Below are 27,200 nucleotides of genomic sequence, written 5' to 3'. Positions count from 1 at the left end.
AGGAAGAAGAGAAGGAGAAAGGGAGGGATGGAGGGAGGAGGGAGGAAGGAAGGAGGGAAGGAGGAGAAACTTATTGTTACTGTTTTTGGCATATCCAGTACACCACGGGGAGCTTGCCAGGCTCTGCCGCGCAGGCTCGATACTGCCGCGTGGTCGGAGCCCACCTCTCCGGGGCAGCAGGTACTTCCAGAAATGTCACCGCTGGGTGTGAAGGTGTAGGACATCGAGGAGGAAATGGGAGAGGAACTTGCGAACCGCAGATTAGCTGTGGCTGAGACCAAAAATGGGGCATGAAGACAAGCTCCCCTCCTCGCCCCCGCATCAGGGCAGCTTGATGAGCAGTTTCTTGGGGATGTCACTGTGATTTGGGGGATGTTGTGAGTTTGGGGGCCACACCTGGCAGCTCTCAGGGATCATTCCTGGCAGCCGTGTGCAAGGCAGGCGCCCTCCCCGCTGTACCATTGCTCTGGCCCCTGCGACTGGGGTATTTTGCGGCAGGACTGGGGTGGGCCTGTGCCCAGGACTGGGGGTGGTGGCGGCACGTAGCAGGTTCTAGGGAACCTGGCACGTGGAGTCAGTCTCAAGTGCGAGCAGCCGGGCTGCCGGGTGGCCGAGAGAGGGTGGCGCCCCCTGCTGGAAGCAGCTGTGCCAGCAGATGTGCAGGGTCCTGAGCCCACGGCCCCCGGGGTCGAATCCTGGCTCCCCCATATGTGAGAACTCGAGCACAGCACTTAACAGCTGCAGCCAAGTTCCCCCCCGCCCCAGTGGCACTGCCCTCGTCTCTCCTCCCCACCCTCCACCCTGCGGGTGGGAGGGGCGAGTGGGGTGGCGGGGTGCAGGGCCAGTGCGTCCCGGGGGTGCTCGGCCCACGTGGCCACTGTTCTCGCTGCGGCCGCGGGCCGAGGGAGGCTGGTTTTATTGGAAACGTAAACTGTGGTTTTCGAGGGGTGGGAGGTCAGTGCACCAGCTCCCGGGCCAACTCGGCGAGGCCCCCCGCAGAGAGGGAGCCGCTCAGAGCCCCCGCCCCAGCCCTGCCGTGTTCACTGGACAAGCCGAACACCCCCAGCTGCACCCAGGGCCACCGCCACCCTCCCCCCGGCCCCCCCACGGCGTCCCCGCCCCCACGGGGGAGGCTCGGCTCGAGGCCTCTCGGTGCCAGCTGGGTTTTCTAGAGTGACGAGGTAGTAGGTCCTAATCGGGAAAGGAAACACTCTCGACATGAGTGTGCCGAGGAGGGGCGCATCGATGGTGGGGAGGGGCGGGGGGACGGTGACACTCGGGTGTTAGGCCGTTGTGCCTGGATTTATCAACAGTGCTGTGTGTCACAGTGCCCGCGTTAGAGTCACATCCTAGTGGCAGCCTGCGCAGGCTGGGTTTTGGGGTAGAGCCTGATCATCTGATTCAAACTTTTCCATGAAACAATTTTTTGTTCCCCCCATGGAAAACAAAGCATTCTGTCTGCTGTCCATCTGTCTCCCCCCTACTCCCCGAGGCCGTGTCCTGCAGACCTGAGCCCGGCACGCTCCGATCCACACTTAGCCCCTGAGCTCTTGGTTCCAGACAAGGCCCAGAGTCCGTCCAGGGCATTGCGGGTGGCGCTTGGGGCCACGTGCATCCCGGGGTCAGACTGTCGCCGGCTGCACGAGAGGCTGCCCGTAAGCCCCGGACTGTCTCTCTGGCCCAGTGTTCTTTTCAAGAAGGAAACGTGGGAATGAAATTATTTGGAGCCAAGCACTTCTCAGGAGCATGGGGAAGGTTGTGCTTTGCCCTGTGGGGGGGTCCCGGGGTAGCTTAGTGGCTGGAAGCACATACCCCCCCCAGCCCCACCCCGGTGGCTCTGCTGGTGGGGACCCCAGGTGCTGTGACAGCTGTGCCATCCCCAGCCTAGCACGGCTGGTTTGTGCTGGCTAAAGCCTGAGCCCTGTCAACCCACACCTGAAAGACGTGTGGGTGTCACAAGTGACTGCCCAGCCAGAGGCACTCCGCCCCAGTAACACTGTAGCACTGTCGCATGGCCTGTGCCGGTAACACTGTAGCACTGTTGTAGCACTTGACCATGCCAGTAACACTGTAGCACTGTCGTAGCACTCCTCCAGTTCTTCACCGATTTGCTCGAGCGGGCACCATTAACGTCTCCATTGTGAGACTACTGCGACTAAAGTGAGCAGAGCAAGCACCACAGCAGAGGGGTGCATGCGTGTGTGTGAGAGCCTGTGTGTACACACGTGTGTGCATGCGTGTACACGCGCATGTATGTGTGTGCTATGTGTAAGCATGCATGGGTATGTGTGTACGTGTGTTCGTGCGCGCCGCCCCGGGACCTTGGCACTGTGGACTCCAAGGGCCGAGGGAAGGGGTCAGAGGAGTGCAGGGGAGGGCCTCGCTCTTGTCTTTGGGGAGAGCGTCTCCGTCCCGTGGAATGAGCCCTGAGCACAGCCAGGTGTGGGCCCAAAACAAAAATAAACCCCCCCGCCCCCAAAGGCCGAGTGGGGGCCAGGGCCCTCTGTCCAGGCTCCGCCCGCCGCCCGGCCCCGGTGCCCACGGCCGTGTTTCAGACCCTCCACCGGAGCTGAGGGTCCCGCGGGGCCTCAGGCTGCTCCCGCCCACACGTGCTGTTCGAGGCACGCGCTGGGGTTCCCGGGGACTAGGGCGGCCTTTCCTCCTGCGTCACAGCCTTGCTCACAGCCTCCTGCTCACGGGCGTCTTGCATCTGTCCACTTGTGGTGATGGGAGTTCCCTCACGACGCCCCCCACCCGTCCAGGCCTCCTCCAGCTCCGTCCGACTGACCCACGCTTCCTCATCCCCTGCTGCATGGGGCAGCCCCGTCTGCACCCTCAGCCGGGCCGTCTGCGCCGCAGCTGCCTTTGCCCCGAGTTACTGAGGCCTGATCTCACCCGGGAAGTCACTGCAGCGAGCGGGCTGGCGAGTCCTGAGAGATGCCCCCTCCTGCCTCACTCCACCCTCCCGGGAGCCGCCTGCGAGGGACGGTCCTGCCCCCGGCCCGCCCCTTCCCCAGGGGGTCGCTGGGCCACGGCTCCCACACGGCCCTGTCCGCAGCCCCCTGTGCTGGGCCCGGGTGGGCAGACGTGTCGTTCTTCCTGCCGAGCTCAGGGTGGTCACGTCACCGCCTGTGTGTTCCTGTGCAGACAAGTGGCAGTCAGGCCTGGCGGGGTGGGGTTGTCGGGCCCACCCTAATCACTGGCTGTCTCCTGGGCCTCTGCTGGTTTCCATCTTACTCTCCCCTACCTGCCCAGGGCGGGTGCGTGTAGTGGCGCTCGGGGACCCTGAGTGGGGCCCGCCTGGGGGTGTCCTTGAGGGCGAGGCAGCAACCCGCCTTAGCTGAGGCGTGTCCCGTCCGTGTGGGCCTGTGTGTGGCCTGCAGGACGGCGCGTGTGTGGGGGGCGGCGTGTCCTGGCCGGGCCCTCGGGGGCCCTTTTCCTGCTCCCCAGGCCTGTCCTTCCAGAGCCTGACCCAGCGACCCTGGACCCAGCAGGCCTAGTGGGCCTCACCCCAGCCCCGGGAACGGGGGCCGGTGGCCTGACCCGGCCCTGGCACAGGGACCTGAGTGGGCCTGACCCGGCCCTGGGCGAGGGGGCTGATGGGCCTGACCCAGCCGTGGGCGCGGGGGCTGATGGCCTGACCCAGCCGTGGGCGCGGGGGCTGATGGCCTGACCCGGCTGGCTCTGGCCGTGCAGGGGGGCAGCCTGCGGGCTGAGAGCAGTGTTGACTCGTGCTGTCACCTTGGAATGCTCACAGATGGCGGCGCTTGGACCACGTGGTCTTTCCGTCCAGTGGGGACTTTTCCATACATACTTTCTCAGCGATAAACAACGCCCGCTGGCCGTCAGCGCACTCCCCCGCACTCGTGGCTCTTGTTAAGGCAGCTGGTCAGCGCCCCCTTGGGTTGGGGGTGGGGGGTGGTTTGGGGGGAACTGGAGCAGGTCCGGAGAGTCTCTCAGGCTGGACACGGGCGTGGGTGTGAAGCCGCAGCTGTGTGTGTGTCTGTGGTGTCTGTGTGTGTCTATGTTTGTGTCTGTGTGTGTGTCTATGTGTTTGTGTGTCTGTGTGTGTCTGTGTTTCTCTGTGTATGTCCGTGTTTCTCTGTCTCTGGGTGTGTCTGTGTGTGTCTAGGTATGTGCCTGTGTCTATTTGTGTCTTTGTGTGTTTGTGTGTCCGTGCCTCTGTGTGTCTATGTGTTTGTGTGTCTGTGTGTGTCTGTGTGTTTCTCTGTGTATGTCCGTGTTTCTCTGTCTCTGGGTGTGTCTGTGTCTGTGTGTCTAGGTATGTGCCTGTGTCTGTTTGTGTCTTTGTGTGTTTGTGTGTCCGTGCCTCTGTGTGTCTGTGTCTTTGAATGTGCATGTCTGTTTATATCCGCGTGTCTGTGTTTCTCTGTGTCCGTCTGTGTGTCTGCGTGTTTCTGTGTTTGTGCTGTTTGTCTCTGTGTGGCAGGCTGGATGTCTGTGTAAATTTGTATGTGTGTATGTGTGTATTTGTATCTGTGTGTCTTTCTGTGTGTATATAAAGAAACAGTGATGCAAAGGGACGAAAAAGAGAAGATTGGGGCCCGGGCCGTGTATCAGGAAAAGGAAAATGCAGAAAGCCCAGACCGAGATGAGAGCGCAGGGGTGAGGGGCCGCCAGGGAGCGGGCGGAGGGGCCGGAACCCAGCAGGACGGAGCAGGAGGAATGCCTCGGTGACCCTCACACTCGGGGCGACCAGCTCACCTGACGGGAGAGGCCTGAGGGCCGGGGCAGGGGGGAGGCTGGCAGCGACTGACCACGGCCTCCACGTGACCCGGAGGAGGCCCCGGGGAAGCCGCTGAAGGACAAGGCCGGACCCCGGCTCCTTCCTCAGCAGCCTCGGGAAAGGGCGCGGGAGGGAGCCCCGCCAGGCCCCGTCCCCCCACACCCCTCCCCACCCCCGGGCCTTAATCACAGCCAGATCAGCTCCGAGCTCGGCCCCTTTTTAGGCAGCGGCCACTGGAGAGTTTTGCTCGGTTGCTTCACATTTTCCAGGCCCACCTCACACGGATGGAATCTCTCATAACCGTCAGGCCGGCACGGGGAGGAGGCGGCCCGGGCCCGGCCAGCCCCCGTCCTGCGGAGAGCACGGACCGAGTTCCCGGGTCCCGTGTGCCTGCGGCCAGCTGCAGCTTCTGGTCCCCGGCGCCGTTCCTGGGAGCCACCCGCCCCTCACAGGGACTGCGCAGCTGGCGCGGGGAGGGGGGTGGAGGAGGGAGGGGGGTAGCTGGAGAGACAGGGCCTTGCGTCCGAGCCCGGGCCGCGCCGTCTCCTTGGCTCCTTCAGTCTCGCAGGGAACTCCCCCGCCCCCGCTGGAGTCTTGATTGCGGATGCGAGCGGCCTGGGGGGCTGGCGCGTCCTCGGAGCGGCCTGGACCCCTTTGGGGTTGGGGCTTCCGGGCGTTCACCTCCGTTGGACTCGCTTTGGTTCCTCTCAGCAAGTGCTCACTGCACGCGGGTGCCCCGTCCCCCCACTCACAAGCACCTCTGGGTGTGACCCACCCCGAGTGTTTGCTTCTCGTTTCACTCCAGCGTGAGCTCCGAGGAGAAGCAGGCACCCTGCCCCCCACGGGCCAGGGAAACGGGGCTTTCCAGGAGCTGAGCCTCGCACGGCCAGTGTGGGGGAGCCGGGGGCGCCCGGCCGGGAGGTTTGCTCCGCCGCCGCCTCGCCGGGTGAGGGAAGAGCCCAGATGCCAGTGTAAATGCGCATGCGTCACTCCTGCAGCTCATGGAAGGATCAGGGGGCCGGAGAGATGGTGCAGTGGGTAGGGTGCTTGCCTTGCCGGGGCCACCCCGACTTGATCCCCGGTGTCTCTTAGGGTCCCCTGAGCACCTCTGCGGCTCTGTCCCGAGCACAGAGCCAGGAGTAGCCCCTGAGCACCATTGGATACGGCCCAAGTGGCTTCTCCTCCCTCCCCAAGTTGGGAAAGAGCCGAAGGGGCAGCTCCCAGCTAGAAATTGAGCCAACGTCATCTTGACCGCCATGTCACCTCTTCCTCCTTTCCTCCTCCCTCCTTCCTCTCCATTCTCTTTCCTTCTTTGTCCTCAGTCGTATCTGGTGTGACTCAGGGGTCACTCCTGGTGGCGCTGGGGGCGGGGGTGGGGTGGGGTGTGGGCCAGGGGACCCTGCGTGTTGCTCGGGCCTGCTGGACCCAGACCTCTTGCATCTGAAACACGTGCCCCAGCCCTGAGAGCGCCCCCTGGGCCCCTGATCGCAGCCCCTTCCTTTGTAGGGTGGGCTCTGGGGTCCGCACGGGAGGGGAGCCGTTGTCCACACTCGCTGAAGCGGAGCACGGAGGCCAGGACTTAGTTCCCGTCTTGCGTGCCTCCAGACGCTCACGGAGTCACCCAGGCGCGTGTTGTGGAACGCGGGCAGGTGGCCGAGGGCGAGGCAGGTCGGACACACGTCAGAGAAGAGACGGACTCACACGCGCTCAGGGCTGGGGGAGGGGAGGCGGAAGCCCAGAGGGAACTTCCGTGTCGCAGACACTCGCGCAGCTCCGAGCAGGGCCAAAGGGGCCCCTCAGGAGGCCGACGCCTGCGGTTTCAGGCACGACCGCCCGCCAGCCCTGCCCTCCCCAGCCCCGCAGACCCCAGCCCGCTCTCTCCGGAGACCTTACGGAAGTTCGGGTGTGTGGCCAGAGAGCCACACGGGTTCCCAGCAGTGCTGAGTTCCACCCGACGGAAGGGGGGGCCTTGCGGCTTCGGGGTGGAGCGCTTTAGAGCAGCCCCCCTTGCCTCTGGATCTGTGTCAGGACCCCCACCCCCCACCCCAGGGCATGAGCTGGGGATGTTGGCAGTTGGCTCATTCACCTGATCCCTGTCTTGCACCGATAATCGTTCTCTGGATGAGTCCTGGCAGCTCGGCGGTGAAGTTGCCGTGGAAGCTGCGGGGGAAAGTCGAGACAAGCCCCCCCGCCCCCCCCAGCCCCCGCATCCTGTGGGCCGGGAGGGGCGACCTCGGGAAGATGATCTGAGCTAACCCCGGAGGCTCTGATTGCAGCGGGCTTTGCGCTGGGACATTCCTGGCTCCGGGCTGGGGCCATCTGTCAGGTGGCCGTGAAACCCGAGCCGCTTGAGTCCCACTTTAATTTTATTTTATTTATTTATTTATTTATTTATTTATTTATTTGCTTTTTGGGTCACACCCGGCGATGCACAGGGGTTACTCCTGGCTCTGCACTCAGGAATTACCCCTGGCCGTGCTCAGGGGACCATATGGGATGCCGGGGATCGAACCCGGGTTGGCCTCGTGCAAGGCAAATGCCCTACCCGCTGTGCTATTGCTCCGGCCCCTCTTTTTTTTTTGGGGGGGGTCACACCTGGCGATGCACAGGGGTTACTCCTGGCTCTGCACTCAGGAATTACCCCTGGCCGTGCTCAGGGGACCATATGGGATGCTGGGATTTGAACCCGGGTCGGCCGAGTGCAAGGCAAACGCCCTCCCCGCTGTGCTATCGCTCCAGCCCCAACACCCCTCTTCCTTGTGGTGAGGCCTACACACCTGTAGAGGCTTAGAGCTCATCTGATATGTCACAAAATGGTGAATAAAAAAATATTTTTGCAGAACTAAATTTTTCAGAGGCATACACACATTTAAAGGACATTGTGGATAATGCTGTGCCAACACATTTTAGAGTTCACGTGAAATACGGAAATTGTACAGATTTAAAATTTACTGATTGGTATATTTAGTTTTTTAGGGTCACACCCAGCGAAGCTCAGGGGTTGCTCTTGGCTCTGAGCTTAGGGATCACTCCTGGTAATGCTTGGGGACCATATGGGATGCTGGGGATCGAACCCGGGTCAGCCACATGCAAGGCAAACGCCCGGCCCTGCTGTACTGTCACTTCGGCCCCAAATTTAGAAGTTAGTAAGAGTGAAGATAATTAAGAAAATTGAAAGGGGAAAATCTGAGTAGGCCTATAAAAAGTACTGTGTTTATCCTAAGAAAGGGAATGTTGATTTATGTAGCACTGTAGCACTGTCATCCTGTTGCTCATCGATTTGCTCGAGCGGGCACCAGTAACGTCTCCATTGTGAGACTTGTTACTGTTTTTGGCATATCGAATACACCACGGGGAGCTTGCCAGGCTCTGCCGATTGGACGGGATACTCTTGGTAGCTTGCCAGGCTCTCGGAGAGGGACGGAGGAATCGAACCCGGGTCAACTGCGTATAAGGCAAACGCCCCATCCACTGTGCTATCGCTCCAGCCCATGTAACAGACGTGAATATGAAGAACTCAGCTCAGGGGACCTTGTGGGATGCCAGAGATCGAACCTGCGTCAGCCACATGCAAGACCAGAGCCCTCCCCACTCTGCTACTATCCGGCCCACTCCAAGTTTTCTTTGTCGAATCTGTTTTCACCGGGACCGTCCGGGCCTCGTGTGTTCGGCTGCCCGTGTTCCTCAGTGCGGGGACGTTCTTGCCTATGGCTTCTTTAACTCTTGGTTCTCGCTGGTGCTCGGGGCCTCCCGTGACGCTGACGTCCTCCCTCTGGGGCCAGTCCCATGATTTCCCGGTGTGCTCCGCCTCTGCTCCGGCTTCTCCCCACTCCTGCCATCGTTTCTGAGGGTTTTTCTCCATCTCGTCTTCGAGCCCCTCCGTCTCTCCCTCAGCTGCTGCCGCCCGCTGTTCGGGGCGTCTCCTGTGGGTTCCTGAATGCCACCGGCGATGCCCTCCCCGACTCCTGGTCTTTCTCTCGTCTCGGCTCCCAGACTTTCCGGTGCTTTGCTGACCGCCTGGGCCAGTGTTTCTTTGCGCTCGTTAAACCCCTTCACTGACAGCCACTAGAGTCGCCAAGGGTCTCCCGAGCTGGGTGGTGACGGCTGAGCCCCTGTGCTGCTGTGTCACCCCTGAACTTGGTGGGCTTCCGCCCATCTCCCCCGCTGGTTTCCCAGCGTTGCTCCTGAGCTGAGGGCGAGTTTTTTCCAAATTTAATTTTATTTGTATAAAGTTGTTCACAATAATTGATCACATTCAACATCCCAACACCGACCATACCACCTGGTACCTTCCCACCACCACCATATTTTGATTTATTACACCCTGATCCCCAAAACCTGACCCCAGAGCAGGACCTAAGTCATTTATTTTGTATTGTTTGTTATGATAATTCGCTAAAAATGATCGAAAAAAGTTTCCTGAGAGGAAAGTGTGTGAAGATTGTTGTTTCATCTTGGAGCCCTCAAGCCCTCGTACAGAGTATGAGGTGTTGCACGGCCACACGCTCCAGAAATTCTAAGATTTTAAGTAGGGCGATTGAGCATGAATTAAATTTTTAACTGGATGGTGACTTTGGGGTCCGGAGGCATCTCTGCGGCGTGTTGCTCTCTTCCTCTTCCAAGGTTTATTTGGGAGTCTCTGGATCTTGGCCAGGAATGAGCTTGGATGGTGCCAGAGGCAGCTCGTGGGTGTGACTGCCAGGCTACGGGAAGAGCGGGAGATGGGGGGAGGTCGCCCACTCCCGAGAGGGCGAGTCCTGGTGGCTGGACCCCCTGGGAGACGGCAGGGTCAGGCTGGGAGTTGCTTTTGGTGCCCGGCGGGTGGAACAACAGGCAGGGGTCCCGAGGGCGTGGGCTTCCCACGGCAGAGACTGGGTCCCCTGCGCAGAGCCCGAAGGTGTTGCCCCGGGCCTGAACCTCAGCCACTGGTGAGATGGTCTCTCTGCTCCCCAGGAGCTGGCCAGCTGCGGGTGGAGCAAGAAGGAGAAGCACAGCCTCGCCCCCAACGTCGTGGCCTTCACCCGGAGGTTTAACCAGGTAAGCGACACCCCGCACACGCCCCTTCACTGGGCACCCGGCCGTCTCCTGCAGGGGGATGCCCCGTCCCCTGTCCCTCCAGGTAGCCCCCTCCCGGGCCCGTTTCCCTGAACCCCGCCCCCGCCCCATCAGAGAAGTCCGTGGTGGGTCTGTGCCTGTGCCACCCCCACTCAGCTGGCATCCCCCCTTCCTGGCCTTCCTCCTCTTTCCTCGCACCCCGTTTCTGTGTTTCTGACCTGTCAGGCCCCCGCCTGTGCTCCCAGAATCCTTTCTCCTGCTTCAGCTCCTGACCGGATCTCAGCCTTCGTGTCCCTTCTCGGGGAGCCCCCACCCCGGCCCCCACCTGGATAAGGGCTCCGTGTTTCTCTGGGCGGTCCTTTGCTGACCTCCATCCTCCTTTTTGTCTTTGTTTTGTTTTGGGGGGGCTACACCTGGCGATGCTCAGGGGTTACTCCTAGCTCTGTGCTCGGGAAGCCGGGGATCGACCCCAGGTTGGCCACGTGCAAGGCAAGTGCCCTCCGCGCTGCACTCTCTCTCCGGCGTCTCCATCCTCATTTTGTAAAATTCTCCAGGCTCCAATCCCCCACCGGTCCCCTCTGAGGGCAGATTCTGGCTCTGGCTGGTCGTCATCCTCACCGTGTCCCCCCACCCCAGGTGTGTGGGCGGGGCTTCACGGCCCTGACCACGTGCACAGGATGCTCAGGAAGTGCTTTTTGAGATTCCTCGAGTCCTCGTGGCTGGGCCAGTGACCCCGCTCGGACGGCTGTGAGCTGGCTCGGTCCAGCCCTGACCTTGCCTTCCGCATGAAGCTCTGCTCCCTCTTCCTGGGACGGGCTGGGGGCTGGGCCCTGCAGAAGGGGCGCGGGTGGCTCCTCAGTCATTCCCCACCAGGCCTGCAGAGCCTCGGGACACAGCTGACTGGCGTTTGGATGACTTGTTCTGTGTGTCTGATGAGGCCTGGGAAGCAGGGGTGGGGGGGTGGGGGGCCGGGTTCCCTGTGGACTTTCAGTCCAACGACGCCTTCTGCCCGACATGGGGCCATGGGCAATTTCCTCATGGACCTTTCAGGGTGGGGAGGGGAGCCCCAGGAGGCCCCGGCTTGGCGACGGGCTGGCGTGAGCGCCCCCTTTGTCTGCAGATGCCCCAGGAGCAGAGGGCAGGCTGCGTGTCCAGCGGGGGCTGCACCCCAGGTGTTTTGAACAAACACACGGTCTGAAACACCCCCCTTCTTTTTTTTTTTTTCTCTTTTAAGTGTTTCCTTTTCAGCCGCGCTGAATCTTTAAATAAAAAGAAGAGAAAAGACAAAACCCAGAGCAGATGCGCTGAGCCTGTCGACAGGGGGATTCATAGTTTCCTTAGCGGAGGAGCTTGCCGGGGCGCCAGCTCGCCCCAGAGCCCGGCCGGCCGCGGGTGCTGATGTCATGGGCCCTGCCCCCAGAGGCCAGGCCAGCTCGGCGCGGGCAGCCTGGTGTGTTCCGCAAGCAGCCGCGTCGCGTCCAGCTGCGGACCACGCGCCCGCCAGGAGCCGGGGGCAGTCGGCCTGTCTCAAACAGAAGGCCCCGGGCAGGGCTCCTCCGCCGGCCCGTCCTGGGTGCAGGCGGCCCTGGGCGCAGCCCAGGATCTGACGGGATCCCCTCCCAGTGGACGGGCAGGCGGGCCTGTGAGCGCCAGGCCCCCCCTCGCCCTTCCCGAGACGGCGTCAGCGGGAGCCCGAGCAGTCCCCGCCTGCGGCCAGAGCTCCCCACGGCACGTGGACATCAGGGGCCAGGCGAGGGGAATGTGAAGGTCACATGTGTGCAGGGAGGTTGCCAGGACTCCTTGGGGTCAAACTGGAAATGCCGGGGCGTTCATCAGCCCCCCCCCGGGGCTTGCCGGGGGAGGGGCCGGCCAGGCCTCCGCCCCCGTCCCGGGGTCACCGTGGAGCCCAGAAGTGGTATGTGCGGGTCGGAAACTCACACAGCCCCCTGAGTGAGTTCCATCTCAGTGGGCTCACCGAGCCCCTCCCCCTCCCCCCGTTTGGATGTGGACACTGGTGGTTTGTGGGCACCAGGCCAAGACCCGGCGCCTCCCGGGGAATCTGGCTGACCTGCTGTGACTCTCGGTGCCCCGACTCTTGAGCTGTTTGACCTGGATGTGTTCGTGGCCTCTCACCTTCTTTATTTATAAAATGGGGGGAAATCTGGGGCTGGAGAGACAGCACAGCGGGCAGGGCTCTCGCCTTACATGCAACCCGGGTTCGCTCCCCGGCATCCCGTAGGCTCCCCTGAGCCCGGCCAGGAGTAATTCCTGAGTGCAGAGCCAGGAGTAACCCCTGTGCTTCGCTGGGTGTGACCCAAAGAGAAAAAAAAAACACAAATAAATACATACATACATAAAATGTGTTCTGGGGAGGGGGCTGCTGACCGGGAGCCCGGGGCCAGGTTCATGGGGGTGGTGGTCTGAGGACACTGAAGGGTGGGGGACAGAGTCAGGGGCCTCGGGAGATCTTGTTCTAGCCTGACCCTCCTGCACGCCCTCCCGGGGGTACAGACCCCTCCCCTCGGGCTCCCCGGTGTCCCCCTAAGGATGCAGGAACCCTCCCCGTGGACTCCTGGCGACAGTCCCTCAGGGCACGTGGGCGCTCGGACAGGTAGGAGCCGGGAGGGCGGCACAGGTGTCCACCCGGGCCCTGCTCTGCTGCCAGCCTGGCCAGCGGGGCCCCCCTGCCTCTGGACATCGGGCCGGTTACAGGAGTATTTACTGAGGCCTGGACGGGATGGCTCAGGGGCTGGAGACTTGAAATTATTTTTGTGGTTTTTTTTTCTGGACCACACCCAGCAGTGCTCTGGGCTCACTCCTGCCTCTGAGCTCAGGGCTCGCTCCTGGTGGGGCTCGGGGGGCCGTATGGGGTGCTGGGGCTGAGCCCTGGGCAGCTGCGTGCAAGGCGGGCACCTCACCCGCCGTGCTGTCACTCTGGCAGAGGACGGGGACTCTAGACTACACCTTTGGCGAAAAATGAAATCAAATGGACCCAAATATTTAAAACCTTCAAAACGAGAGCACGCAGATGAAAATCTACGGCATTTTGGGGGCAACAGTTTATTCCAACACCAAGTGTAAAATCCACAGATGAAAAAAACAGAACAGAACCATCAGTGGGGGTTTTATTAAGGTTTTCTGCTCTCTGAAAGTTACCGCCGAGAGACTCCCAAGGCGGAAGCAGATTGGCGGCCCTGGGGACGCTGCCCCTGGCCCAGTGCTCGGGGGAGCCGGTGTCCCAGGGCTGACCCCACGGCTCCTGTGTGCAGAGCAGCCCGTGGGGCCACCCCGCCCCAGCCCCCGGATACCACAAACAGTGATAAGGAAACAACCCAGGGCCAGGGGGAGGAGAGCGTGCAGGACTGGCATGCCGCCCGCTGACCCCGGCTCAGTGCCTCAAGCCCCACCGGGTGCAGCCTTGCCCCCGCCCCGCCCCGCACTGCAGGCCCAGTAGTCCCCCACCCCCAATTGGCGAGTAATCACTGGAGGCAGCCCCCCGAGAAAAGATGCGAATGGCTAAGTCAGGCCTGTCTGGGGCCGGAGCTATGCTGCCTTGGGCTGGTCGTTTTTGCCTTGCCTGCAGCCGACCTGGGTTCGATCGATCCCCGGCATCCCATAGAGTCCCCCGAGCACCACCAGGAGTGATTCCTGAGTGCAGAGCCAGGACGACCCCTGAGCATCGACGGGTGTGACCCAAAAAGCAAAACAAAAGCAGAAGCCAAAAAACTGTGCCCCTCCCCGCCCCACACGCACAAAATCACCTGAGAAGCCAGTCTGAGGACCGAGGATGGCACCAGGACGGGACATGCTTGGCACTCGGGAGGCCTGGCGTCTTGCCCCCTGCCACATGGACCCCCACGTGCTGCTCGGAGTGACCCTCCCGCAAGCACCGCTGACTGTGGGCCCCCGCCCCAGACCCAGTGAGAGCCCGCCTGGAAAGAGGGCGTGCGTGTGATTTGCCCTGCTGTCTCCCCTCCCCCCTTTTTACACAATTCTGGAGCCTCCCCAAACCAGTGCTAGGAAACGTCCAAGTGATGGGCTGGAGTGATAGCACAGCGGGTAGGGTGTTTGCCTTGCACGTGGCCGACCCGGGTTCGATTCCCAGCATCCCATAGGGTCCCCCGAGCACTGCCAGGAGTAATTCCTGAGTGCAGAGCCAGGAGGAACCCCTGTGCATCGCTGGGTGAGACCCAAAAAGCAAAAAATAAATAAAACGCCCAAGTGATGTCCAGAGTTTGAGAGGGCTGAGGGGGGCCCGGGGGCCCCGGGTGTTGGATCCCTGCCTCGGGGGCTCACCCAAAGGTGACCCCGCTGTGGGGGCGCATGGAGCGAAGAGCCTCTGACGGCCTTGGAGCTGCCTGCACCGTCCCCTCGGGACAGGCCCCCGCATGGAAGCTGAAGGGGCTCCCCGAGGGCCTGGGGCCCGGGCGGGTACCACCAGTTCTGGGGCGGCTCCGTCCGAACCCTGGAAGCACCGAGGTGTTAGACGGGAAGGTAGGGACAGGCGAGGCCACGAGGCCAGAAAGATCCGATGGCCCTGGATTGGAGTTGGGGGCCTCGGGGTGAGCTCAGACGGGGTTCACTGCAGACACAGGGAACACGGGTAACAGCTACGCAGAGGACTGTGTCTGCACACACACGTGTATCTGCGTACCCAGCGCGCGCACGGACACACGCGGGTTATCACGTACACACACACACACACACACGTCCTGGTTCAGCCCGCCAGAAGGAAGCCCGTCTACCACCCAGCTGGCGTTCGGGGCTCCGTCATGCAGCACGGGACCCCCAGCTGCCGGGAGGATCCGCTGGCTCTAGGTCTGGGCCCGGAACGGACGGGCTGGGCCGGTACATTCCGTAGTGCTGGATGTCCAGGACGTGGCCGGCGGCCCGCGGAGCAGAACCGTGCGGGGCTCTGGCACAGGGACCGGCGCCGGCCGAAGGCGCCCTCCATGCCCGGCGCTTCGAGAGAGCCACAAAATAAATAGCGTCGTTTGTCGCAGACTCTACCCCAAAGTAGGAAGCAAACGCCCGTGAGTCCCTGCGGAGGTCAATAAGCAAGGGGACGAGACGTAGGACGCAGGGGCCCCCCGAGCAGGGGAACCCCAGACTGCGTGCTTGGGTGCTTCGCCTTGAGCAGTCGGAGCTCTCTGCCCCCTTCCCGCCAGGGTGGCGTCGCCCAGGGCTCCCGGGACACTGTTGCGGACGGCACGCGTGCTCGCTCCTTCGGGTTTTACTTGCTCTCTGCACGGGGCTGCAGGGAGCGTTCCTCAGACACAGCCTCCGGAGAACACAGTTACAGTTACAGTTACAGTTCTGAGCACAGTTACTGAGTTGCAGTCCGGCGGTCGCCCCCACAGAGCTCCCGGGCGTGCCTGCTCCCCAGGTGGCGTGTGGGTGCCGGCTGCTCCCCGCGCCGGCTGTCAGGTCTGGCTCCGAGAGGCCCCGTGCAGTTCCTTCAATGCGCCCCGTCCCAGCCAGCAGTGACGGCTGACAGACAGACGCCTCGGTAGAAAGGGCCCCTCCCGGCGGACCTGGCGGGCCTGTGCACGAGGCAAACAGCCCAGGAGGCCCGTAAGAACCTGAAACAACGAACAGGAGCTGGAGTGAGGCGTTACGGGAGCAGGGAGGCGTCTCGTCCTTCGGGTTTGATAAGAGAAGAGTTAGAGTGAGAGCCCACGTAGGGAGCAGGGTGCTCCCGTGCCTGGTGGGGAGAGACCTTTGCGAATCCGAGCTTGTGTGTATGTACGTACATATGTGTATGTGTGCATTTGTGCATGTGTGTATTTGAAAACCAGGGCTGGAGCGACAGTACAGTGGGTTAGCGTTTGCCTTGCAGGTGACCAACCTGGGTTCGATTCCCCAGCACCCCACAAGGCCCCCAAAGCCCCACCAGGACTGAGCCCTGAGCTCTGCCGGGTGCGCCCCCGAACAGAAGCAACAGACCAGCACCCACACGTTCACTTACGCTAACGGGGTTCACCCCAAGGCCTCCCTGTACCTCGAGATGCAGCGTTACTAACAACCCCCTGGTGCTCATAAGCACGAAGCACGTCCCGATGGTGCCTCGAAGGCCGTCCCTTGGGACCCATCAGTGAGCTGGCACGGCGAGTGTGTGTCCTCTCACAGCAGAGGGCCCAGGCCTTCCCCACGGCACGCGCCGGCGCGTCCGTGTAGGCTCAGTTTACCTGTCCTCAGGGGCTGCGATTAGGGGAGAGAAAGATGCAGAAGGGGCCGGGGCGACGCGGCCCCCCGCGGGGTGACGGGAAAGGGGGACTTGGGGGTGCAGCCTGAGGCTCGTGTTCCGTCCTTGGGCTGCTGGCCCCCTCCAGCACTGCGAGGGGTGGTCCTGGGCCCCCCAGCCCTGCTGTGCCTGAGCAGCATGGCTCAGGGTGCGGGGTGGGGGCTCAGTGACCCTAGCCCCCCACAGACGTTCAAACTGTGCTGCTTCTTGCTTTGCAGTGTCTCTTCTCGGTCCCCCGCCCCCCTCCGTCTTCACCACAGTCTTCCTTCCTAGGAATCCGCCCCGTCTCTCCGAGATGCGGAAGGTTCTGGAACAACCCCCCTTGCCCCCGGGAGAAGGGCGTCTCCTCCTCCCCCTTTGTGGCCACAGTACCCCCTCCCCCCGCCCACGGCACCCAGGCCCCACTCACGGTGCGTGTCAGGCTCAGGCCTGGTGCCCCCGGGAAAGCCCCCACCCCTGACCTTTCCAGGCCCCCCTCCTGCAGGGGCCCTTCCTCACTCATTCCTTCTGCTGCAGTTTGTTGTTTTGGGATCAGGGGCCACACCTGCCGTGCTCAGGCCTGACTCCTGGCTCTGTGCTCAGGGATCACTCCCGGTGAGGCTCGGGGGGGACCATATGCCAGGCCGCGCCCTACCCACTGGACTACCACTCCGGCCCTCCCTTACCTGATCTGAATGTCTGGGGCTGACCACCCCAGCTATCTGCTCTGCTGGCACTTTCTGGAAGGTTCTGCCGCTGTGTGTGTGTCCCCACCCTGCCTGGGGCCAGTTCACAGGGTGCCTGAGCTCACGCCCAGGACCGGGCCGATGGAGCGTCCAGCGCGTGTGCATGGAATGTGGGTCGGTTTGGCACGGAGGGACCCGTTAAACCTGATACAGTAAACGGTCCCATCTGGGGTGACGTGGCTTCCAGCGTGCATTATTAGAAGCAAACTGCGGGCATGTCGCTTGGTCTCCAGGACGCCTTTCTCTGCTGGCGAGGAAACCTTAGAACCTGACCTTCATTTGAGGCAGGGCCTCGGAAAAAATGATGCTATGGAAACGCAGGCCCGCCTGGAGCGTTCCCTCAGCCGCCCGTGACTGCGCCGAGGAAACGTCTCTATAGTATTCCCGGCCACGGCAGGCGCGGACTCTGTCCCCGCCACGGCAGGAGGGGACTGTCACGGCAGGAGCTGACTCTGTCGCCAGCCTGACTCTGTGGCTGACATGGCATGACAGGAGCGGACTCTGTCACCGGCACGACTCTCTAGCCAACATGCCGTGACGGGAGCAGACCGTTGCCGCCCCACCAGGAGAGACTGTCCTGGGCTGCTGACATTTGTTGACTCGCTGAAAAGTGACAGTGGGGAGGCGGGAAACGGGGGACAGTAGTGAAGGGAGAGTCACAGGCGGGGGAACCCCACCTTCCACTGTGTATCTCAGGTCAGTTCCACGATTCATGAATTTTGCGATAAAGTAGTTGTCCGGAGAGGTGGCAGTGGCTCAGTCCCGAGAAGCTGTCGGTGGTGCGGAGCCACTGCTGGTTCCCTCCGGCCTCTCCCTCGCCGTTCGCCTCGGTCCGTTGGGGTGTTCGGGCTGGGGAGACAGCGCAGCCTCACCGGCCCGCACCCGAGCCACACCCCGAGGTCCTGAGTTTGTCTGTGAGCTTTGCCACGTGCAGCCCCGGTGCCCTGAAGCGTTTCTGGATGGGGCCTCGGTCGCTTCTGAGCCGGGCCTGGCCCGAGCTCGGGACTCAGCCCTGGCACGAGTGTCCTGGGAGTGGCCCCAGCAACCCCCAGAACTGCTGGCGGCGGGGGGGGTGGCCGGGGGAGCGGCTGTAAGCCAGTCCGGAGGCCTTGGGGCGGTCGTGACGCTCCTAGGGCACCTGCCTGGCATGCGGCTGACCCAGGCTCACCCCCGCGTCCCACATGGCCCCTGGGGCCCGGCCCGAGTGCAGAGCCGGGTCAGCCCGAGCACCCCCCCCCCCCCCGCCCCTTTCTTCGGAGCAGCGCTGGGACCCTTAGGTCCGGCTCTCTCAGAGCCCTTCTGTGTCGCAGGAGAGGCCCCTGCATTTCTTGTGCCCACCCCCTCCCCAGATCCTGGGGACGGGAAGGCGCGTCCCGGTGGGGGTCCGAGTGTGCTCGGAGCACAGAGACACAGCCCCTCGCTGCAGCCCCGAGGGACTCTGACGGACGCTCTCGTCAGCCGAGTCGCCCCCTTCCTAGCGCGGCTGCCGTGTGGCCGGGCGCCGTGTCACGCGTGTCTGGACGCTGGTCGGGATGACCCGAGTGATCCTGCTGGACGTCCGAGCCTGTCCCTGGCCCTCTTGGCCGACCCCCCCCCCACCCCTGTCTCCCACCACCCCTGGGGTCCCAGCCCGAGGCGTCAGCTTTCTCCCAGGATTTCCTGAGGCCCCTTCGGGGCGTCTCCTGGCCGAGCGTGCCCTCGGGCCACCGGGCACAGAATCCACCGTCACGGCCGGGGGACCCCCCCTCCCGTTTCCCCGACTCTGGGGCAGCGGGCCACATGGCGGGGTGGGGGCCAGTGGGGCCGGTGGTGACAGCTTTTCTGCTGCGTTTCACTCTGCAGGTCAGTTTTTGGGTTGTTCGAGAAATTCTGACAGCACAGACTTTAAAAATAAGGGCAGAAATCCTGAGCCATTTTGTGAAAATAGCCAAGGTAAGCTGCTCTCCTCCCTCCTTCCCTCCTTCCCTCCTTCCCTCCCTCCCTCCTCCCTCCCTCCTCCCTCCTTCCCTCCCTCCTCCCTCCTCCTTCCCTCCCTCCTACCTTCCTCCCCACTCTCCCTCCCTCCCTCCTCCCTCCTTCCCTCCCTCCATCCCTCCCTCCCCCCTTCCCTCCCTTCCTCTTTCCTCCCTCCTTTCCTCCCTCTCTCCCTCCTTCCTTCCTTTTCTCCCTCCCTCCTCCCTTCCCTCCCCCTCCTCCCTCCCTGCTTCCTTCCTTCCCTCCCAGTACTTTGGGGGGCAGTTTGGCTGTGGGCCTGCTGGGGGGCTCAGGTGTAGAGTGGGGTGAGGGGCTGAGGGGCTGTGCCCTGATGTCCCCAGACAGAGGCAGCTCTTGGACCAGCCCACTGCCCCTCGCCCTCAGTGCCCGTCCTGGCACCCCCATGGCTCTGGAGGCCTCTCCCCAGGGGCCACACGGGAGGAGGTGCTGAGGGGTCCAGCTGGGTGGGGCCAGGACTTGTTTGTCCTCCCCAGCAGGGCCTGAGTGGGGGTCTCGGGGCAAAGGGGGTGATGGGGAGACTACACCTGCCATCAGGAGAGAGGGGGCCAGGGAGAGGGGCCCCGGGGAGAGGGGGCCAGGGAGAGGGGGTCGGGGAGAGGGGTCCGGGGAGAGGGGTCCGGGGAGAGGGGGCCAGGGAGAGGGGCCTGAGGGAGAGGGGAGAGGGTCCTTGGGGAGAGGGGGCCTGGGGAGAGGGGGCCTGGGGAGAAGGGGCCAGGGAGAGGCGGCCCGGGGAGAGGGGCCAGGGGAGAGGGGCCAGGTGAAGCCAGCAGAGTGCAGGTGACGCAGAGCTGGGGGGGTGGGGGGCCGGAGCGACTGTATAGCGGGGAGGGCATTTGCCTTCCATGCAGCCGACCCGAGTTCGACCCCCCCGCATCCCCTATGGTCCCGGAAGCCCGGCCTGAGTGCTGAGCCAGGAGTCAGCCCTGAGCATTGCCAGGTGTGACTCAGCAGCATTGCAGGAACACAGACGCGGCTCAGGAGCACCCTAGACGGTGATGGAGAAGGGGCGGGAAGGTGATCCAGGGGAGGAGAGCCCGCATCGCCCCGGCACCCTGCACCTGGCTCTCGGCGGGGCCTGGGTCCCTTCCTTGTTTCCTGCACCCGGGCCCGAGGCTCAGGCTGAGTGTGTGTGTGTGTGTGTGTGTGTGAGTGTGTGTGAGTGTATGTCTCTGTGTCTGTGTGTGTGTGAGTGTGTGTGTGTGTGTCTGTGTGAGTGTGTGTGAGTGTGTGTGTCTCTGTGTCTGTGTGTATGTGAGTGTGAGTGTGTGTGTGTCTCTGTGTGTGAGTGTGTATGTGTGTCTCTGTGTGTGTGTGAGTGTGTGTGTGAGTGTGTGTGTGAGTGTGTGTGTGGTTGGGGGAGCCCTTGGTTCGGGGGAGACCCTGCGCGTGAGCCCCGCCAGCCGCTGCTTCTGAGCTGGGACAGGGAGCACACGCGCGGAGCCAAGAGCAGGAGCGTCTGCCGGCGTGTCCCGCCGTCTCCTTCCGCTGCCTCCGTGGGAAGGAGCTTGTCTGAGCCGGAATTGAAGCCACATGCTCTCCCCGACCGGGGTCTGGTCGAGGACAGCGCAGTCAGAGGCGGGACGAGGCCCCGGGGCGCGGCTGGCCGCACCGGGGGCCTCCGCGGCTCCTCCGGGAGCGGGGACACCCCGGGGTCCCAGGAGACTGGCAGCCCAGCTGCTGGCTGGGCCGAGGCCACCGGCGCCTTCTGGAACAGTCTAGATGCTTCTGCAGAAGGAGCCGCAAGGGTCGCTACCTTCCCGTGCAGCCACCAGGCGCGCCAGCACCAGGCGTTTGGCGGAGGTTTTAGCCGCGGACTCACCTTTGGCGGTTTGCGGGAGGCGCATCTGGTTCCCATGAACCTCCTCGCACTGTTGTTTGCTACGCGAGATATTTTTAAGCGTAATTGCATTTCATAAATATGACAACATTTGGTAACGCTTCAGTCTGTTTTTGTTCTGTTGTTCGCAGCAGCCGGCTAATCGATTCCATGTCTTTCTTCTCGTCTCCTTTTCTTTTTTTTTTTCTGTCTCCCAGAAACTTCTAGAACTCAACAACCTTCACTCTCTCATGTCTGTGGTGTCCGCGTTGCAAAGTGCGCCCATCTTCCGGCTGACAAAGACCTGGGCTGTAAGTTCCAGCTCCCCCCCCCCACCCGCCCTGCCCCAGGAGCCCCTCGCTCCCTATGCCCCGGGGTTGCTCCCGGCCCGAGCCTCCTGCCAGGGCCAGTGCTACCGCAGACTGGTCAGAAACTCCCGGGGAGGAGGCCAGAGCCACAGCGCAGCAGGGAGGGCGTTCGCTCTGCACACGGACAGACCCAGGTTTGATGCCCAGCGTCCCACACGGTCCCCGGAGCACCGCCAGGAGTCCTCCCCGAGCACAGAGCCAGGAGTAGCCCCCGAGCCTCGCCGGCTGTGGCCCACAAACAAACCGAAAGCACAGATTCCCAGGATAGCCCCGCTGCTCCGGGCACGGTGGGCCCTGGCACCGGGGAGAACCGCACGCTGCTGCCCCGGGCCTGGTGTGCGAGCTCAGCGGGAGTCTGGGGCCGGGCTGCTGCTGTCCACCTGCCCGCCGGTGGACACTGTCCCTGGACAGCAGCGAGCTGTGCCGCCCGGGGAAAGCCCGTGACCCACATGCAAAGAAAATGGAAATTTTTTCTTTTTTCCCTCCCGAAGGCCAGCTCAGAGGCGAGCCTGCTGCTTATATAATTGAGTCGGGGTAAAGTTTCCCTGCTGTAAACATGCTTCCGGAGGACCCCAGGCCTCTGCATCCTCCCAGCCGGGCGCCACGCCTGATCGGGGTCCCCTGGGGGGGGGGGGCTGCTGGGCCCAGGGCGCCCCAGCTTCGTCCTGCCAGACGGCCCGGGAAGTCGGCCTGTGGCGGGTTTTCCAGCATGTCGACGCTGTTCTCGTCTCCTGCACCCGGGTAGCTCCTGCGGGCTGGAGGGCTGGGCAAGACCCTCATGTGCATGAGCGGGCCAGGGGCTCCCGTCTCCCCTCGGGCGCGGGGGCGGGCGTCCAGCTCCGGGCTGCGGCGGCTGCAGGTTCTGGGCCGTGTGGTGACCCTCCCCCGGGGAGCAGGCGGCCTCGGGGCGCGGTGCCCACACAGGGACACCGGGCAGCGCCCGGGGGAGTCAGTGTCCACTCGGCATGGGGGGGCCCAGCGTGACCCGGGTGGGCAAGTGGCGGTGTCTGCTGGGGTCTTTCCTGCAGCTCCTCCGGGGGCCTAGATTTGGCCGGCCCCGGACCCCCGGGCACACACTCAGCCTCCCACCGCCCCCGCCCCCCCCTCCTTCCTCCCAGGCAGCTGCGGTGTTCTTGTTCTGAGGGCAGGGACAGTGGCAGGTGACACGTCACGTCCAGGCCCCCCAGGGCCTGCCCCTGCCCCCCAGCTGATCAGGGACAGTCAGCCGAGGCCGCTCGCTGCACGAGAGGTTTCTTTCCTCTTGGACCCAAGAGTCCCGTCGGAACTTGCACGAGGAGCTCCGTGGGCAGCGGGGCCTGTGGCCTGTGTGCCCGCCCGGCCCCTGGCCTGGCGCTCAGGGAGCCAGGAGCTGCCCGCACCAAGTACGCGCCCCGCCTCTTCTCCTCACTGGGTCCCGGTCCCGGCTGCTGCCTCCGCACCTCTGTCCTCGGGGGCCGACGCCATCTCTGCCTCCTTGGTGGGCATCTGGCCGGCACGGGCCTGGGAGATGCCAGAAGCCGAGAGTGTGCCGGAAGCTGGTGTGGTGTCAGAGCCCTGATTCCCGGCATCGCCAGCCCCAGACGCTCAGCACAGGGGATACAGGACACCGGAACCCAGGGCTGGCCCCTCGCGACTCGGGCCCTTGGTGCCCCGAGGAACTTCCCCACCGAGTCCAGGGGGTGAGGGCCAGGGCGGTCCTCTCGGGAACTCAGACACGGCTGCCCTGGGCCGACGGGGGTGTGGGCCCGCACCATGCGGGGTGACGCCACGGGGCACTGCGAGGTCCCGTCTGAGGGTTTCTCCCGTCCTCGCGGAGGCCCCCCGCCCCCCTCCCCGCCCGTCAGCCCCAGGGCTGTGGCTGGCGCAGAACGTTTGGGAAATGGGGAAACGGGGGGGCCATGCGCACCCCCAGCTGCGCACCAGCCCTCCCGGGGGCCCCGCGTCGCTCCCCCCTGCATTCCTGCCGCATGAGCTCGGCCCCTCGCGGCTGAGTCATGTGTGTCGTGGCGCTGAGTCACCCCGGCCTTCCACTCTCCGTTTCCAGCAAGGCCCTCGGCCGGGACGACGTTGCCCCCAGAGAGCCCCCACCGGCTCCTGTGTCTCGTTGACCGGGACCCCCGGGCAGGGGAGGACACACGGACACCTGGGAGCCCGCCAGAGCCCGCGTGTTGGTCAGCACACGGGGGACACATCCCTGACGTCACGCCAGGCGGGCACACACGTGCAGTGGGGCTGGCACTCCGGGGCAGGGGCACCGCTGCTCCGGGCACCACTCGGGGGCCTGGGAAACCTGCCCTGGGGCGGGGACAGGCGCCACGAGGGGGGAGACCGGGTTCCCACAGGCCTGTCACAGCCCGTGGCCTGTCCTGCCAGGCCCGAGTGCCCGCAGCCAGGTAAGCTGGCACGGGGCAGGGTTGGCCCCATACAGTGGGGACCCCCAGGGCAGGGCGGGCCTCATGCAGCCGGGACCCCCAGGGCAGGTCTTTCCCAGCACTGAGGCTGCTCTGAGTTCAGGGCCCCCCAGAGCTGTAAGACGTGGGGGCACCGAAGCGGTGGGTTCTCCTGCCCTGCTCAGCACAGAGTGCTCCCAGTCCTCCTCCCCATTATTAAGTGCTCCCCTTCCTCTCCACCCTGAAGTGCTCCCAGTCTTCCTCCCCACCATGGAGTGCTCACCCACCTCTCCACCCTGGAGTGCTCCCAGTCTTCCTCCCCACCATGGAGTGCTCCACACCCTGGAGTGCTCCCTACCATGGGGTGCTCCTAGTCCTCCCCCCGCACCATGAGCTATTCCCCCACTATAAAGTGCTCCCGCCATGAAGTACTCACCAGGGGGTGCTCCCCACCGTGGAGTGCTCCCCACCATCTCAGGCAGGCTCAGAGGGAGCGCAAAGCCGGTGCACGGAGAGCCTCGGGGATAGGCAGCAGGTGCCCCCTGGCTTGTGCCTCCCTCACACCCCCTTCCTGTGCCTAGACCTGGTGCTGTGCCCCCCCCTGCCCGCGCCCCAGCACTCAGGCCGGGGGCAGAGAGACACAGCCCGTCAGCGCATTCTTGCTCCTCTGCTCCGCGCCCACGGTCCGTGCTGTGCGCGGGGCTGGCACCCCGTCTGCCCGAGGAGCTGAGGAGTCTGGGAGAGGAGAAAGTCGAGAGTGGACTTCGCACACCCACACGGTGCAGAGTGGCCAAGTTGGAAGCCCCCGTGGGTGGCCTGTGTCCACCTCTGGCCTCCTTTCTGCATCACCCTGGCATCCTCCCTCCCCTCCCTCCCCTCCCTCCCCTCCCTCCCCTCCCTCCCTCCCTCCTTCCTCCCTCCCTCCTTCCTCCCTCCTCCCTCGCTTCCCTCCCTCCCTTTCCTCTCTTCCCTCCCTCCCTTCCTTCTGTTTCGGCAGCTGGCTCTCTCCTACCCGCTCCCTTCTCTGTGCTCAGCCAGGTTGGGCAGCAGGTTCACATGAGTGCCTGACCCCCCGCCCGCCCACCCCAGCTGGACACAGGCTCTTGACCAACCCCATTTGGGAGCCCAGCGCCCCTCTCCCACCCCCACTCTGGGGCCTCGTGGGACTGGGTCCCCAGGGTGCCACAGGTATTACCTAAAGAATGTTTTAACAGTGCAGAACCATATCACAAGGATCCTACGAGGCTTGTATGTTGCATATGTGAGTATGCATGCGGATGTGTGTTCACATGTGGGAGCACGTGGAACGTTCTCAGGGCCGTTTCTTGAGAAGGTGGAATCGTGGCTCACGGGATCCAATGCGTGTCAGAGGAGAGGGAGGGTCGCCTCGGCGAGACCTTGGGGCTCAAGGTCAGCGCTCACCCTGCGTGCACAAGGCCCCGGGTTCGATCCCTGCTGTCGCCCCCAAACACCACCACAACCAAACCAAATGTGGGCAACCAACAGGGACCCCCGTCCATTTCAAACTTAGCTTTTCCCTCCCGTTCCTTGTGACCGTCTGCCCCGGGTGTCGTCTTTGATAGAAACTCTGTGACTTGGCCCTTGCGTTACCTTTCAGAAACCCGTTTGTGTCTGAAGAGGTGAGGATCGCCTCTTTCTCACTCACCCCGCGCCCGGCCTATTGGACCCGTCGGCCCGTGGCAGATCCACAGTGCACAAAAATTCTTTCCATCCCAGCCGTGGACACGGGAATTGAAATAGGATTTCTCGGTCGGCGTTTAACATTTTTGGAGCGAGCAGATGCTTTCTTGAAAAAGCTTTCCACGTCGGTGCCTCCGTGCCCAGAGCCCTCACGGAGAACGCGGGGACTCCTTTCTCCCCCTTTCACGGAGACAGCTTCCAGATTTGAACTCTTACCAGAAGAGAGTTTTCCTGTTTTTTTTTTTTTTGGGGGGGGGTTGTTTTTAAATAACTTCAAATACCGGGGGGCTCTCCGAGCATCCGAGTGAAATTTCCGAAAGAAACTTGCTTCCTCAGGTATTTGGCCAGGCTCAGCGCCTTCCTGGCTGGGGGCACGCTCTACGCCCGCCAGCTGGCACTGGCACCGCCGGCTTCCTAAAGTCTCTGCACAGAGACGTGATTCCTACCTTATACTCGCAGTTCACTTCATAGGTGGCCACGGCCTTTCGTCCACCCTTCTATTGTATAGTTTCGCTTTTTGCCTTTTGTGGGGAGGGATTTTTTTTTTTTGTTGTCCTTTCACCCTGCCAGTTTTCGTACCAGTGCTGGGCGCCGGGGCTGGAGAGAGAGTGTACAGTGGGTAGAGCGTTTGCCTTGCACGCAGCCTACCTGGGATTGATCCCCAGCCCCCCGGGCCCCGGGAGTGATCCCCGGACGCAGAGCCAGGAGTAAGCCCTAAGCCCAGCGGGGTGTGGCCCCAAGAGCAAACAAGCAAGGGTTGAAACCCATTCGTCTCGGGGCCGGAGTGCGAGTCCAGTGGGGAGGGTGTCTGCCTGGCACGCCGTCGGCCCAGGTTCAATCCCAGTATCCCACAGGGACTCCCGAGAAATAAAGGCCAGAAATAATTCCTGAGTGCAGGGCCAGGAGGAACCCCTGAGCATCACTTGATATGACCCCAAAAGAAAAAAAAAAACAACCAACCACTGGTCTTCTGCGAGTTACTGAGCTACCGCTGTGTGAATCTGGTGCGGCCAGAGGTTGTTCCTTCAGCGTCAGAAGGATTCAGAGGACCCTTGCTTGTCATGCGGGTTTCAGGCTGCAACTTTCTGTAATAAAAGTTGAACACATGCCGGGTCTGATAAGTCGATAAACCATCTGTTAACATGCTCGACCATAAAACACCTTTTCCAGTATTGCACACGTGTTTGACAAATCACGACTTCCCGTGAGGCGAAACAGCCGCCCGGCTGCCCTGTCCCCACCCCAAGGCTCCCCCGGGTGAGCAGGGCTGGGAGAGGGGCGCTATGTGTGTCCCGGGGCTGCCTCCTACTGCCCGTGCTCTGGCCGCGAGGCCTCAGCCTGGCCGTCCCCGCCAGCGTCTGCTCACTCTGCCTGTCCGTCTCGCTGCTGTCCTTTTTCTGAAACGCCCCCCTGCACCCCGCCCCTGCACTGCTCTCCGGAAGTTCTCACACTGTTATCATGAAATCGTTTTGTTCAGTGAATGTCCAGGGTTTTTACTTGTAGGACTGTGTAGGATTCTCATTTTCCTTTTCTTTCTTGGATTTGGGGCCACACCCGGCAATGCCCAGGGGTTACTCCTGACTCTGCACTGAGGAATCACTCTTGATGGTGCTCAGGGGACCATATGGGATGCTGGGAATCAAACCTGCGTCGACCATATGCAAGGCAAATGCCCTCCCCGCTGTGCTATTGCTTCAGATAGAAGGTTGGATTCTATCTGCCTTCTGCCAGCTTGTGTGTGTGTGTTGCCAGCATTTTATATTATGTACATCGCTATAGCACTGTCATCCCGTTGTTCATCGATTTGCTCGTGCGGGCACCAGTAACGTCTCCATGGTGAGACTTGTTACTGTTTTTGGCATATCGAATACACCACAGGGAGCTTGCCAGGCTCTGCCGTGTGGGCGGGATACTCTCAGTAGCTTACCGGGCTCTCCGAGAGGGACGGAGGAATCGAACCCGGGTTGGCCGCATGCAAGGAAAACGCCCTACCCGCTGTGCTATCACTCCAGTCCATATTATGTATATTTCATATTAAATATTCATCTTAACGTCACTTGATTTTTCATTACCTAACAGATGTACTCTATTCTGTAGGATTTCTCCCATTCTGATATGAAATGGTCTTTTTTTTTTTTTAATTTTGAAGGTTTTAATTT

At 62.7% G+C, this 27,200-nt stretch overlaps 1 protein-coding gene across 5 annotated transcripts in view; it reads left to right on the top strand.

Moving 5' to 3' along the window:
- RALGPS1 (Ral GEF with PH domain and SH3 binding motif 1) overlaps window positions 1-27,200 on the top strand; it is a 181,825-nt gene that overhangs the window by 55,599 nt on the left and 99,026 nt on the right. For all 5 annotated transcript variants that reach the window (XM_055124067.1, XM_055124066.1, XM_055124065.1 and 2 more), the window contains exons 5-7: window positions 9,701-9,784; window positions 18,614-18,703; window positions 20,801-20,893. In XM_055124067.1, coding sequence (XP_054980042.1) covers window positions 9,701-9,784; window positions 18,614-18,703; window positions 20,801-20,893 — 267 coding nt within the window. The remainder of the gene's footprint in view (window positions 1-9,700; window positions 9,785-18,613; window positions 18,704-20,800; window positions 20,894-27,200) is intronic.

This window comes from Sorex araneus, chromosome 1, assembly GCF_027595985.1.
Source record: "Sorex araneus isolate mSorAra2 chromosome 1, mSorAra2.pri, whole genome shotgun sequence".
Classification (NCBI taxonomy): domain Eukaryota; kingdom Metazoa; phylum Chordata; class Mammalia; order Eulipotyphla; family Soricidae; genus Sorex; species Sorex araneus.
Note: the sequence above shows the minus strand (reverse complement) of the source record. Positions and strands in the feature narration are given on the sequence as shown.